At 34.5% G+C, this 15,541-nt stretch overlaps 2 protein-coding genes across 2 annotated transcripts; both read right to left on the bottom strand.

Moving 5' to 3' along the window:
* Positions 1–768: 768 nt before the first annotated feature.
* Tsp_03429 (lysocardiolipin acyltransferase) lies at positions 769–7,044 on the bottom strand. The gene is made up of 14 exons (XM_003379729.1): positions 7,001–7,044; positions 6,726–6,939; positions 6,541–6,660; positions 6,180–6,290; positions 6,007–6,123; positions 5,855–5,947; positions 5,673–5,780; positions 4,795–4,906; positions 4,063–4,148; positions 3,261–3,465; positions 2,995–3,107; positions 2,108–2,735; positions 1,573–1,734; positions 769–1,076 (listed from the first exon to the last, which is right to left on the bottom strand). The coding sequence occupies exons 1-14, from the start codon at positions 7,042–7,044 to the stop codon at positions 769–771; spliced, it is 2,421 nt and encodes an 806-aa protein (XP_003379777.1).
* A 1,333-nt stretch (positions 7,045–8,377) lies between these two features.
* Positions 8,378–12,009, bottom strand: Tsp_03430 (interferon regulatory factor 2-binding protein 2-B). Its single transcript, XM_003379730.1, has 3 exons — positions 11,781–12,009; positions 11,055–11,309; positions 8,378–9,027 (listed from the first exon to the last, which is right to left on the bottom strand). Exons 1-3 carry the CDS (start codon positions 12,007–12,009, stop codon positions 8,378–8,380), a joined length of 1,134 nt encoding a protein of 377 aa, XP_003379778.1.
* Between the last annotated feature and the right edge of the window lie 3,532 nt (positions 12,010–15,541).

Here is a 15,541-nt window from a genome sequence, read left to right on the forward strand (position 1 = left end):
AAGTAAAAATATCAAGTTCATTTTCATCGAATACTCATTCTAGTGAACGTCAAAATCGAACAAACAAAATAATACCTGCGTGTATTATTCGGTATGTGCAACAGTACAAAAATTATCCGTTCAATTTCACTACTTGATAAAACTGATGATTTTTCATTTTAATCAGTTTATATTATAAACCAATAAATAATAATTTTAAATTTAATATTTAACATCGAAAATTATATTTACAAAAATTGCCTTTTTTCAAATCACAACCACCGTTGTAATGACAAAATATCAATAGACAATTTTTTTTCCCAATTCATTATTTCAATTTAAAAAGAACAGATAAATTATAATTCAAAATGAAGCAACTGGGGACGGGAAAAGAAAGCTTGCCTTTCTGTGATACAGTCAACGCGCACGGTTGTGCTCTACTAATAATGGCGAAATTTTATTTTCAGTAAGCTTATTTCTACATTAAAGTGCACGCATAAAATAGAATAATTGTTTTTGTTTTGAAGAAAATAACCGTAAAATCGAAAATTTTTCATTTGCTTACAAAAATACTGTCTATGTTAGGTAGATACGTAAATTCAAATATTGAAAAAAAAATTACCTAAACAGTGAATAAATGAGTTGAATAATTAGAGAAAAACATTGCCACTACTAAGCGTCAAGCGTTCAAACAGTTTCTGTATTGCTTCTTTGTTGACCTGCAATATAAAGCAAAAGATACAGTTAAATTAGTTATTCAACAACAAATATTATTAAATCATAAATACTTCAGGAAAGAGGTGGCTCATTGCGGGTAGTTTCATGATCGGTTCGAAGCATTTCACTCCGGCAACGCTCTCGTAAGACGACGCAGTATAAGCGACGAACAGTGTTGCAGGTACCATCTCCTCTTCGCACCAAATCATCACTACGCATATCAAGTAAAATTAAACAAATTAATCCGTCGTACAACGCAATATACAGTACTGTACAATCGGCGATTGAAATCAAGTTCAAATTACCTGCTGCTGGTAGACCTGATATCAAACTTCCACGCAACGCCACACAAACAGCATCATCATTACCGGCTGTTTCAACTTGAAAACTATTTTTTAAATATCTTAAAAAATTCGTCCCTTCTTTGGGTATTGGTTCGTTGTGATAAAATCGATACTGTTCCCAATGACGCGAAGTTAACACAACAACAGTTTTCGGTTTATCAATGAAAGGACGAAATATCTTGAAAGAAAATAAAATAAAATTATAAACAAATAGCCTGCATTATTTTTAAAAAGAAAATATAACAATGATACTTCTTTCGCTAATTCAACACTAAGTTGTTCATACGATATTTCCGGCATGCAACAAATTACAGTTTTTTTCGCTCCTTTTAAAGTGTAAAATTGAACCACTGAACAAGGTCTATCGCCGCCGAATATCGGATCGCTTTGAAAATTTCGAAAAACTTCGAGTAAAATTGGTTTCGAGTCACTGCCTACACCAGATGCATATGTCCGAATAAATTCTACATTTGAATATCAAAGGAACATTATTAATTCAGAAAAAAAATTATAAAAATACACTTCCACTTACCGGAAGCATTTACACCGAAGGCTACAACCAACAACTGCACGTTGGTCTCTTGATACGCATCGACAGACCACCGAAAATGGTAAGCAAAAGGCACTTGTTCAGAATAGTCGGCTTGCATATCAACAGCACAGCTGAACGGTTCAATCGCGTCATAAAAAGCTTCTGTCATTGTCAAAATGGGAAATCAGCTAACAATGGACAAAACTGCTAAAATTGCATAATTATAACAACAATTATACAAAAGAACAAAATAAAATCAAGAACAAATTTTCAAAGAAAGTAGCAAACAATGATCACGTTACACAACGCAGAATATCAAAACAAATGGACGACAAACAAAAGCGGTTAATTGTATATTTATTTATTCATTTCTTGTACAAGTTTGCTTGATGTATGAGCATAAATTATTGGATGAATATTTTTGGAAAAAATTTTACACAACAATTTACTTCAACTGCGAGCGGTTCAACCAAACTTTGGATTGTAACTTCTCAACGCCGTTGCAAGTATATTCAATAAATGTGAACATCCCTACTGCAAAAGTGAAATACAACAGCGTTATGACTGTTTGAGTATACAAAAAGTAAACCACTAAAAATAAAGTGCAAAGCCAAAAAACCATCACGGCGTACAATAGGCAACATTTGTCCATAGTCAAATTGTAAAGCATACAACCTGGAAAAGTGTTGTTGCACAGATTCGCTTTTCGGTTGGGTGAAAAATATTCCATCAGACGTTGTTCTTTTTCTTCCCACAATCGATAGACCCATTTGATCATGGATTGCTGATCCCGTGGAAAGCAAGGCTCCTGGACATCGTAGCGTTTGATGTGATAATGGATCTCTTCGGGCGAGTTGCCTTTCACGAAGTCGGTCTCGGATTCGGCCAAATTGTCCGGATATGCCACGGTAACGTCGTAAATGGTGTCCAACGCACCCCCTTGGAAGAGAAACACACAAACACGTCAACATTCCAACAAACAATGGAATAAAAGCATAAAAAAACAACAAACTTTCACAGAGCTCTGAAATGAGATAAACAACGCCCGTTGTACGTGGTTGCAACACATGTTCGAGGGGTTGCATTCCATTGGAAATTGCAAAGTTGTCACTTTTTGCTTTTGTCTCCATGCAGAAGTTTGTTCCTTCGGGAAAAATTAACAACTGAAACAAAAGTAAAATTTCAAAAGAAAAAAAAAGAGAAAATTTCAACATTCACAATAACTCAAAAAAAAACTTGATAAATTTCCCACAGTGCATTAACATTCAATTCGTTCGTTGATTAAAAGAAACATTTTAAGCTTAGCAAGCAAGAAAAAGGGAAGCAAAATTTTTTTTTCATGAAAATTATAAATTAATAAATTGAAACGCTTTCAATTCTTATCGAATATAAATTTGAAAATGTCGCATTTTCTAGACTGACCTGGAAAGGCAAGTCTATCGAAGACCAATAATCGACGTTTTCTTTCAATGTTATTCGATCTATTTCCCAAGCACGTTGCAAGAAAATAAAGTTTTTACACTGCATGGACCAACCTGAAATCAATGAACAAAAAGCATGCAAGCACAGTAAAGTATATTATGAAGCAAATACGCAAGCAGCAGCAGAAGCTAAATTAAGCATATATTTGCAATTTATTAAATTTAACAACAGTAACTGCTTTTTATTTCAACATTTTAACAAAATACCTGCTCCTGGAATGGATTTCAATTCCGATTTTAAAATAATCTTGCCAGAAATGAGCAACTTCGGATCAATGGAATAAAGTGCCAACCAAAAGTACATCCAATCCAATCTCGTCCGGTGATTCATCAATATCACCGCACGATCGGATGATTTTATACCATCTCCAGTAATTCTGACCCGCAATTTCACTAACAGCACCATCATTGCCTGAACAGCAACAAAAATACACATAATTCTTCTTTCATTTAAAAAATTCAACAACAATAAAATTAGTATGAATCAATAAACTGAAATTTATTTAAAATATTGACCATGCAATAAAATGAAATTTAATTAAAAACAATAAATAACAAATCAACAATATCAATATTACCACTTGTACAATTAACAATAAAATATTTATAATTATTATGCTAAATATTCTAAAATAATAATAACAATAAAATTACTTTTTCAATATTTCAACAAAGTAATTTACACATTTTAACAAAAATGCATTTTTAAAAATATGAAAAAATTTAAAAATTACTACGGCAAACATCAGCCAAACTGCAACAATGCGGTCGATCAAGAATCGCCATTTCTTATGATTAACAAACAAGCATGGCAATAATGGAAACAAAAATAATAAACTACCAAAAAATGCTGTTAAAAGCAAAATCAGCGAAAACAACAAGTTTCTAATGGAGAGCATTAAAAAAGAATATGCAATTTGCAGGTTCAAAAGCTTCTTATCATTGCATCACTTCAAAATACATTTCTCAGACAACGCAAAGATATAATTAACAATTAACAAACATGTACCGTGCTTATTTTGATAATCAGGTAGACATGCAAGAAATTTTTCAAACTGCAAAACATATTTCGACATTTGTTGCAATTTTCAACAGCTGTACTTCACTGCTTAACGAGTGGTTGGTTCTCAAATATTCTTTAATTCTACTTTCAAATTAAAATCAATAAACTTTAAATATATGCCCATTTGTGAAAGCAAGCGCGTTCTATAAATTAATTTACATAAAATAAATATGAATTTCACTTCACTAACTTGCATTGCACTGTAAAAACCGGACAAACCGCAGTAACTGTTTTATGTATGGCTGTAGTAAAATGCCCCCGCTTCTTGTGTTGAACTTTTCAATTTTTTGACATTTGTTAAATCGAAGGTCCACTATCGAATAATTGATATGCAGTGCATAAAAGAATGCGATTAAACAAACATCAAGCATTAGAATCTTATATGCACATTTAGAAAATTTTCAAAGAAAAGTATAACTAGTAGTACTCTACAGTGCTAAATTTTTCAAAATTGTTTCAGATGATTCATTAACATTCACATCTTTAAAGAAAGAAAATCTTTGTTATACTATATACATACACATATACGTATATATGTACTATGTTAAATAGATAGTTAAATAAAGAGGGTCAAATGAACAATGACCTGAACAATCAATTATGAGAACAGCTGCTTCAGCTTAATGAACTTTACAATCAGGATAACCGAGCAAAAGCTATTTCCCCATTGTTACTCACCTTTCTCAGCAGTTGGCAGATACCAATTCTCGACTGACAGGGCAAATCGTTGCATCACTTGACCTGATTGATCACCACTGTCATTCATTGAACTATTATCCACATCGACATACTAGAGATATTAATCATCACAACTGCACATCAATCTGTTAAATTACTTCACCACATTCGGCTATCGTCTGACCCGATTCCGTTTATAATAAAATCGATCAACTATCCAACCAATCAACCAACAGTACATCTACGATTCATAGAGAAATAAAATTATAAAATGTTTCTCAACTAAACACTTCAGATGACTTGAATTAAAATAAAATTCGCACCAGATGAACAATTATTTTTAAATTCTACAATTGCTACACGCAAAATAAACGTCTGCCATTGTTTACAATGTGATTCACACGTACCGTACCGTACTGTATGATTAAATAACGCAGGTAGAAATGTTTACAGATATGCTGAAGTAAAAATAACAAATATACGCACAGAACACAGCTTGTGAAATTCATATATTATTATTATTTATTACAAAGAATAATCATCTACGATTCTGTAATGATTAGCTTCACTTGAATAAAACAACTTCAAGAAAGAAAATAATGAATAATAATAATAACAAACACACATTAGGATAAATGAAAAAGCAATATGTAACAATTAGCTGATAATAGTATATAAATGCAGCAGAATATTCATTATTCATTCAGCTTAATTTCATTTAACCATAATCATTCTTCTTCTTCGCTCGAATCAGAGTCGCTACTACCCCAATTTGAATGATCACATAATCCAGAAGCACTTTGACAAAGTCGTGAAATAGCCTGCAATTTACAACTGTAGTTGCTTGTTTAAATAAACTTTGATCTACAACTGATTACCGAAGATGTTACATCACCCGCCCCTTGAGATCCTGGTGCTCGCATTAATGAAGTGGATTTCTTTCGGTTCACAATTGGACTGTAGCCCGGAATTGGCATTGGTGGATACTGTTTATGAAGCAAAAACATATATACATAAATTGCATAGAAGTTAAAAAAACTATCAAATAAGCTTCACGTACGTCTACAGTTGCATATGTTGGATAAGCAAGCGGTTCTCCCTGGGATGGACCAGTCCAATTTGGCGGTTGACCACAAGGTTGAGATACTGGAACCTGAAACAATATGGATAATTTTTTGTTCACTAAAATCAACGGCTGCTATGCATAATTACTTGGCCAGGATAAACTGGCGGAGGTGGTAACCGGCTTCTGTCGAGGCCCCACCTAACTACTGGTACTGGTGTAGGATAAACGGGAGCAGTAGAAGCATTTGGTGTGGCTGCCGTTGGCTTAATAAATAATAAACAACCTATTAGAGAAAGCACAGTTTGACAATAAAGCAAACCTGGGATGGCTGTTCAACTGGATATGGAGGTACCGCAGGAGCAAGTTGTTGAGGGGGTACTGGATTCCAGTTCGAAGTCGTATTGTAAAACGATGTCTTTCTACTGTTAGCCTAAACAAGCCAGTTTAAAATATTCATTAATTGTCCAACTACATTTTGCAATGATTTGCAAATCTTCAAAAGCAAAAAGTAAAAATAAGGTGGCTTTTCAGAACCTATTAGTAAAAGAAAAATGATATAACGAATATATATCAATTGGCTAACAACGAATCAGGTGACAATATGGGCAAAATGATTGAAGAAGTCGAGAAATTGAACGAATATTCAGTAATCATTCACTGTGAAATAAAAAATTGCTCACTTTGCCAAACTGATGACGAACTTCAAATAAATTCACGTCACCATCGACGACAATCGAATTGATCGAAACCAATGGGAGTCGATGTGCAAATTCAGCATAATGCAGTCCGTTGAATGCAATCTAAATTGTAAAAAGTAAATAATCAAATGACTGCCATTTTCACTTGTAAAAAAACTGAATATTACTTTGAAATGATCTGTCTGAGCGAGAATCATAACTTCAAACTTTTCGCCAGGTTGGAATGGACATGGACCATAACCCTCTTCTTCTCCCCATGTTTGATCTTTCAACGCGTTTCGAACTACTCTCGATTGTTCTCCATCGAAATGTGGACTGATATGCAATGCAATATTATCACGAGGACTGATACGTGGGCCGCTTTGCAAATTGACAGCAAACCTAAAAGAATTGATTCTTCCAACGTGCTTCCACTATATTTTTCCTTTTTCGTTATACATACCATTTCGCATCTTCATGTACTTCGCCGGTAACTTTGATTAACATACCTGGAAAAACAGGCGGCAAAGATTGAACAAACACATTAGTCTAAAACACTGAAATGTTAGCACAGAAGTGACAACGCATAAAAACCAAAAACTACTGTTTTCATCATTATTGCCAGTTTTGCAGCAAAAAATGCCGCAAAAAGTGCGTGCGTTTCTCACGTAAAACCAAACGCAGAAACCTGAAAGCAAAACCTGACCAAAAATAAACTAGCTACAATCAGCACGAGAAAAACAACCTTTAACCTACAGAAAAGACCAACAAAATGATCTGCAGGTTCATAGGAGTAGTGAACAAGTCGTTAAATAGCCAGCATTTAACATATGGATAAAAAATAATTAAATATTAATATTTAAAACAGTAATATGTATTTAATTTAAATTTCAGCAGCTTCATCATTTTTATACTGAAAATAAATTCGCACAAAGCACGTATCGATCGGACAATGAAGAAGAAAGACATGGTTCATCGAAGACTAATAAATTTTTAATAATAAGTACATTAGATTAAAAATTGCATCTTCATTCCAAGCAAATTTCAATTAGTCAATAAAGGTTATAGAATTAAAACAGCAAAATCGACGATAAATTACAGCAAAAATGAAAAAAAACATACGGAGTATATATATATATTACTTACTTTGAAAAATTTTCGCTTCAGATCAACGCAGTCAGATTTTTTAAAGTTCAAATCTGTTTTTTCTTGCCTTAAGCTCAACTTATTGGATGATTTATGTTCAAAATTTTTGAAACTTTATTCATTTATTCTTGTTTACCGATTAGTTAGGTGTAAATTTTGCATCATCCTACTGTAAAATATTAATGTATTCATTTATTATACTTGATTGTCTTTGGACCACAGAATTATTCATCTTCGCAGTGTATGTCAAATTTGGAGTGCAAATTGTGGTAGTAGTAGTAGTAGTAGTAAAGCTGAACTATTATTTATACCAAAACGTGCATTGTGACACCTACAAAACAGAAATTAGTTAATTAATGACAACATATTCTGCCATTTGTTGCAAACTTTTCAACAGTTGCTGAAAATTTTATTATTTTGAACAAACACATAAATAAATAAATAAATAAATAAACTATCAAACCAAAGAAAAAAAAACAAGCAAACAGAGAAACAAACAAATAAACAAACAAACAAACAGATGAATAACTTTTCCATCCTTTCAACTTATGCGCAAATACAAAAAGAAAATGAAAGAGTAGAGAATAAAATTGATATCTAATGAATGAATGATTGAAATGAATGAATTGAGTCAGTGAGTGAATAAATCACTCGATCAGTAGATGAATCTCGTCGACATGTAGCGTGTTGCATTTTAAACAGCTGCAGTGACTGAGGATGGTGAATTTTCTTTTTTTATCTGTAAAGTTGTTGCCGTAGCCGCGCTGACAACGTTGACCAATTTCTGATATTCATCACCCAGGATGGTCGCAATTTCACCATGCATAAACGCCCAAGGCACGTTGGAACCCATCAGTGGGCATTTTTCTCCACTCGGGCAGTAGACCTCATTGCCGCATACGCCTTGCTTTTTGATCGACTGGCGGCTGCATGGGAAGCAAAATTTGTGATGGGATACCGATGGACACTGGACAAAATGAGTATCTTCAAGACGTTCTTGACAAATCGTGCAACGAAGAATGCTCGAACTCGACGACTCGACCGGCGATGAACCATTCGCTGACGAATTAGCACCACTGACCGGTATGTTGGTTCCACTGTTTATGTAAATTTGTTGCGTTGCAAGCAGTCGACCAGCTTTGTTTCCCCCATTTGGACTGATAGCTGGCGCCGGTTGACGGCTACCGTTCGATATGCGTCGACATTTTTCTGGATTTGCACCTGCCGTTGGAGAATTTGAACTATTCGGACTGTTATTCTGTTCTGCCGCAATACTGCTAGAAGAAGTTGCCTGGGAATTGTTGTTCACACTGCCAGCTGACACTGACGACGATGTTCCCATGGCTGGAAATATTTCAATCAGTCAATTAATCAATTTCAACAACTGATTTGTAAAATAATATTCACGTGTTCATTGTGCAATATCTACATAAGATACATGCAAGTCTACAAAAATATTAATAAACTTTTGAAATACTAACTTTGTACTATTTCAAGAGCAAAACTTGGCCGAAAAGCAACTTAAATATCACGAAAACTTTCAATATGCAATACAGTTTTCAAATAGCATTCACCACCATACATCACTCAGCATTAAAAGTACTTCACAATATAAAAAATGTGAAAGTTGAAAAAATTTATACTAAAAAAAAAGTACTAAAACATAGATGAGCTTATCACGCACGTGTCGTCAGAGGTAGTGTTTGCGATGATAGATTTGTGCAAAACAAACAATACGTTATTTATTTTACGTCTTCAAAGTTGTAGATAAAATTTTCAAAAATGAAAAAACAGCAGCCAATTACTTGATTAATATTTACAATTGAGCTGAATCATTTTTGCATAATTTTTTTTCTCGGGTAAAATAATTTAATGGAATGGATGAATAACTTTAAAAAATGTTCGCTACAAAAAGCAAAACAATTAGCGATCACAAGTGACAATGGTGTGCACAGTACGTTCACCTCGCCATTTTGTGACCGCCGCGCGGCTTTGCCAAGGCCATCAAAATTTGGCAGACAGTGGCAAATTTCTTACAGCTTTTTATCGTTTGTCACTTCTTTTGTTAGCCCAATAAATCATTCGCATCATTAATTATTTTTGAAAAGATTGAAATCGTACATACTGTCATCATGACAAGCCCTTTTGTACATACAACATATGCATGTATATAGAACCCGTAAATGAAATGTGAAAAATGACCTGACCATTTTCCCCTTGTTGCACAAAACAATGTCACCGAATTCCAATCAAACCGGTGCTAACTGCATTGATTTAATCCAGAAATTCCTGTCATGCGGCTTCTTTTCCCACATTTGAAATAGAATTTTTACACTTTGAATTGGAAAAAAGAAAATTTTTAAATAAATTAAAATTTTCAAAAGAAAAAAAGAACAAGACAAACACTGCCTTCAAAAACAATGCATCGCTCAATTGGAAAAAAGTTGCAACACTAGCATACAGTATGTCATATAAAAAAAGCAAGTACATTAAAAATGAAAATTTTCAAATTTACCCTATTTTACATGAATAAAATTTTAATTTCAACTTAAAATTGACTTCAAACTGTCATAAAGAGCCAAACATTTCAGTTTTTTTTCTTTTGCTTTCCTACTGCGTAACGAGTGACAGCTTACAAGTGATAACTTTTGATTAGCATTTTCGATAAAGAAGAAAAACATTCTGACACTACTTGCAGAGATGACGGTGACAATCGCACCACCAAAAACTGTCAGTAATCAAAAGTCAACATGAAGTTAAATCTGATGAGCAAACAACAACTGCTGCAGCTGCTGCTGCTGCTGCTGAAAAGAACCGTCCGTTAAATATCTGCCGCTTCCTAGAGATAAGAATGTGAATAAGATACGACATGAATTATGGGAAATGAATTGGAAAATGGCAAAAGTGATCGAGTGAAATTGTTTGTTTGTTTGTTTGTTTGTTTGTATGGTAAAAATTGAAGCCAAGTTCGATCAGTGACCGATGTTGACTGACACAAACAACAGAAGAAGAAGAAGAAATCAGGGCCAGTGGGTGAATATTGAAACGAAACTTTGCTACTAACCGGGCAACAATATTCTCCAAGCCATGTGCCCTGATGAACAACATAGACAAGATTTGCGTGCTACGATCGACCAACTGGCCTGACCGGCTGCTAGAAGCGCAAACTCTTCTCAACAATACATTTATTCTAGCGTCCAAGCCGCCGGCAAAACCAGTTAGTTCCACGCAATAATTGAAAAATCATCACCATCATCATTATCATTATCATATATCCGCATTGTTATTATTCACTTTATATAATAATAGAATGAAAGAAGTGGAAAAAGAAATTAAAATTAAAATACAAATAAACATTATAATATGCTTACCGGATCGACGACGCAAATCGTAGACAGGTGATCGAGCATTATTGAAGCTTTTCTGATCGTTGTCGTCATCGTCGACTGGAGCGCGTTTACGACCCGACGAGCTAACAATGTGATTAGTATTCAAGTTCGCCTGATTAACCGAAGGAACAGAGCTCGGTCGACCGGAATTCATCGGTCCCACCCCAGGCGGAACTTGTACCGTTGCTGCAGCCGCTGGTAATGGCAACGATGGTGGCGGCTGGTGCTGCGGCGTCGCTACAGTACTAGGAGTTGTTGTGGTTACGGTATTTGCCGCGGCGGCGGCGGCGGCGGCAGCAGCGGCAGCCGCCAGACCGGATAATCCAATAGTTAGGGGCGGCGGTCGAAAATTGACCCTGTGGCTGGTGGTCGGATCAGCTTGAATCAAGCCAAATTCTTCGGCTATTCGACTTGCACTTCCGTTGGCAGTTGCAAGGGACGTGAACGACGTCGTCGGTATGCGACTCGGATGATTCACTTCCAACGCCAAAGCGGATCGTGGCAAGCTGGCAGCCGCCGCTGCTGCTGCGGCCGCGGCCGCGGCTGCTTGCAGTTGTTGTTGCTGGTGTTGTTGTTGTTGTTGTTGTTGTTGGTGATGATGATGGTGATGATGAACAAGATTGGGACTCAAGGAACGACCGTGCAAATTGGCCGCCAAATTGGCGGCCGCGTTGAAATGATGTTCACCGTTGCCATTTTGAACCACACCCTTCGGCTGAACTCGGCCCGTTTGACAGTCGCCAAAGCCGTGGGCCCGTTTCAAATGTCTTGCCATTTCCAAAACCGCCTCTATACGATCAGAACCTTCGTAATTGACGCAACCACGGCACACCGGCTCGCTGAAATCAAGCACCATTGCCCAAGGCATTCTCGGCAAATCGCACAAATAACACTGCTGGCGTTGGGATAGTGATGGGATTTTCCCATTGACGTTCATCTTGATCAACTGAAACACCAATTGAATAATAAATTAGAATTTTCTTTCAAATTCTATTATAGTCAATAATAATAATAATAATAATCAATTGAAAATACAAAAAAAAACACTGAAATAAATGGGAAGGTTTGAAACGAATATATACAAATGTATATATAATTGCTGGCAAACGGGCCGGAGAGCCGCAATTTGGGTATAAATAATCAAGCGAATGGAGAAAAGCAATAAAGCAATGCCGGCTTGATTGGACAGACCAAACCAGACGGTAAGATCAAACTGGACCAAAACTGACTAGACTGGACAAGCCTTGCAGATGTCACACCGCCGGAACACAGAACGCAAACTGAACTAAACTAAACTAAACTAAACTACACTACACTATAACTATAACTATATTATACTATACTGGTAACGAACAACTCGTAACTGACAAGGAAAGACAAAACAACAAGAACAGACAAGACAACGTTGGCTTTTGCCGCCTGTCGGCTATGTCGTCACCGTTCACTGTACACAGATTATGCACGACAGGTGGCGCTGATGATTGATGAAGAAAAGAAAAAGCAAGACACAACTATTCTTCATTTTCGATCAATTTCACTTCAATATAATTATTATAAACTGAAATCATACCATCGGATTGAAATTCACAAAAATTGAATATTTTTCTTCGCGAACTTTGGCTGCGACGAACAAACAGCACCCGGTGGCGATTTGCCGTCGATTGTCGAAATGAATGAACACCAACAACTCTGCGCTGTTGGCAAAAGATACTTATGCAAATTTCACTGACGACTACAGAAAGAATTTACCTCAGTGAGATAAATAACCTGCGGAAGACGAGACAAATTGCCTACAAACCAACCGAAATCACAAACAATTAACCAATATTCTCATATTCCATAATTATACAATTATAAATATCATCTTAATTAATGAAATCGAAATATAATAAATGGGAGAAAAAAAGTAAAAATTTTCAAATACCTAACTTGAATTCACACGTCAGTTTTTCAAAGACCACTCGCGGCGACACAAGCTTTACTGAATGAGAAACACTGTTCGTCAACACTTTTAAACAAGCAAGTGGCAATAGTGATTGTTAAAAGAATATTCAGGAACAAAATTACTACAATTAATTGAACTCGAAAAAATACTAGAAAAATATTCAAAAAATTCTAAAATTGTAATTATTCATTTATTATTTAATTATTCATCATTGTTTTGTTTTGTTTTTCTATTTCAACATAATATTTCATTTCGAAACGATAAAAAAATATTCAACAATTCCAATTCAGGAAAAAAATAATAATTTATACAAATTACAAAAATTTATTTAAAATGTCAATTTTTTGAATAGTTTTTTCAATCTAAAAAATGTCAAATTTAAAAATTAATACTTAATCATTTTTATACGAACGATACAAGATTATAACTGATGTAATAATATAATGAGAAATAGAATGAAGGAATGAATGGATTTCCATTATTGTTCAAAGTCGAATATTGTTCTCCTCCAACACGTGAATTAATTCACTTACTTGGAAGCGAATGTTAAATTTTAGCCTTTAGTAATATCAATGTTATGTTTTTTCTTCATCTTCTTGTTCACGATGATATGAATAAATGAAAAATTTGAATAACGCGACCAAAAATAAACATACCAAACAAAAATAAGTATAACTGTAATTGTTTTCGATACTTGAATGCAAAGAAGAGCAAAGAAGCAAGTTACACAGAATAATGTACATATTCGATTCCATTTGTTTAAACGAATTGAATGATACTGAATTAATACATGTACATTTTTTCAACATGTCCATAGAACAACGTGGAAACAATTTACATTTTTCAAAACGTAATTTGGTTCAAATTTTTGCATACGGTTAATTTTTCTTCATAGCTTTATTGACAATGCGAATAAATTAAAATGTTTTATGAAAAAAAAACTCGGTAAAAGAAATTGTAAAGATTTACCTTCAGTGGTAGTAGTAGTAGTAATGAATAATTTGAAAGTGCAATATAGGTACAATGACTTTGGCAAGAATAACCGAGAATAGAATAAATAATAAACGAACGCACAACCAGAAAAATGTAGCTTCTGTGCCAGGGTGACACAGTGGCGTGCTTTAAAAGGTAAGGCGTTCCAAGGAAGAAGAACCTGGTTATCTTGTGACGCCTCAGGGTGAGCGTGTTTTCCTTAGCAGACGTAAATATGCGGCCTGCAGTATGATGGACAGGACGTTTATCAATCCCTTTCTTAAACTTTAATCATGTCAGAAAAGCCCGGCCCTGAAAGAAAATCCCTAAGGGGAAAAAAATACATTTACAAAACACTCACTATCCACCTGCTGGTGTTCATTTACCCTTCTAAAAAATGCTACCAATTTAATTTTGTATATGCACTGAAGTAGAATACAATAGACACACACACGAGTCAGTCAGTGGAAATTGTATTCAAATTTATTATCGCTGATACAGTTTTACAAACAATTCATTATGAATATATTTAACACTCACACACACACATGTATATATAAATTTTGCTTTTAAATAATAAAACAAAATTTTGAAATATTACTTTGAAATGCTCGAAAGATTAGCATGTTTCAACAAAATACATTCTTTTCTTTTATCAATGATTAATTTAAGTTGAAATAATCACGAATGACGTGCGATCCGATTTGATAATAGAATGAATGCGCAAGTACAGGTGAAAGATTCGCCGATAGTGTATCTATCTATCATTTTGATCAGCGTATTCGTCATTTTGACAACTCTTCTGTCGTCACCTTTAGCTGTACAAAGCACGCTTTATTGCAGTAGAATTTATCACGAAATTTTCAAACGTTGACACCTTTCAAACAACAAGTTTATTTGCTTTTTTTTTCTTCATTGTAAAAAAAATTGTCACTTTTTACAAGTTCATATTTTAACAACTTAATAAAAAAACAATTATTATTTACTTTAATAAGCAGTATGAAGATACGATTTTCCATTAGCAACTCAGTAAAGTTAGGAAATGTTTAAAATGTTCAAAATTTGAAATACAAATATAGAAAAACGAAAATATATATATATATTATTCATCATGCTTTGATTTGATTTGAATTTTTTGAAATTCTTTTTCTTACGATACACTACCTACATCATTATACTACCTGATTTTCTTTAAATTCAAAAATGAATAAAAGTTTTTTCTTTTTTTTCCAATATTGTAAAATGTGAAATTTTATCAAGTTCAAGATAGGAAAAAAACAATTTTTTCCTTTTAATTAAAAAGAAACGCGACCCTGTAGCACAGAATGACAAATCGATCGAATTGAGGAAGTGGAAGAGATGGTTGAAATGGAAAAGAGGGTCAATTGGGTGCCCGGAGGAGGGAGGTGTTTAGCATCTGTGGGTCGTTAGCCATTTTTTCTTCAAAAAACTGACCAGACTCAGGATGGGACGGTCGATAATTCAGGGAAATGGAACGCACGGCATGTGCAGGCAGTACCAGGCGGAGGGGCCAAAAAAATTCAAAATGCCA

This window comes from Trichinella spiralis (genome assembly GCF_000181795.1).
Source record: "Trichinella spiralis strain ISS 195 chromosome Unknown Scfld2, whole genome shotgun sequence".
NCBI classification, from domain to species: Eukaryota; Metazoa; Nematoda; class Enoplea; order Trichinellida; family Trichinellidae; genus Trichinella; species Trichinella spiralis.

Coding starts and splice junctions, on each gene's coding strand:
- Tsp_03429 (XM_003379729.1), bottom strand. CDS start 7,044: ATGTTAATCAAAGTTACCGGCGAAGTACATGAAGATGCGAAATG. Junction 4,149..4,794: donor TCTGCCAACTGCTGAGAAAG/GTGAGTAACAAT, acceptor AGTGAAGTACAG/CTGTTGAAAATTGCAACAAA. Junction 1,077..1,572: donor CTTCGGTGTAAATGCTTCCG/GTAAGTGGAAGT, acceptor ATAGTTTTCAAG/TTGAAACAGCCGGTAATGAT.
- Tsp_03430 (XM_003379730.1), bottom strand. CDS start 12,009: ATGAACGTCAATGGGAAAATCCCATCACTATCCCAACGCCAGCAGTGT. Junction 11,310..11,780: donor GGGCCGAGTTCAGCCGAAGG/GTGTGGTTCAAA, acceptor CTAGTACTGTAG/CGACGCCGCAGCACCAGCCG. Junction 9,028..11,054: donor CGATTTGCGTCGTCGATCCG/GTAAGCATATTA, acceptor AAATATTTCCAG/CCATGGGAACATCGTCGTCA.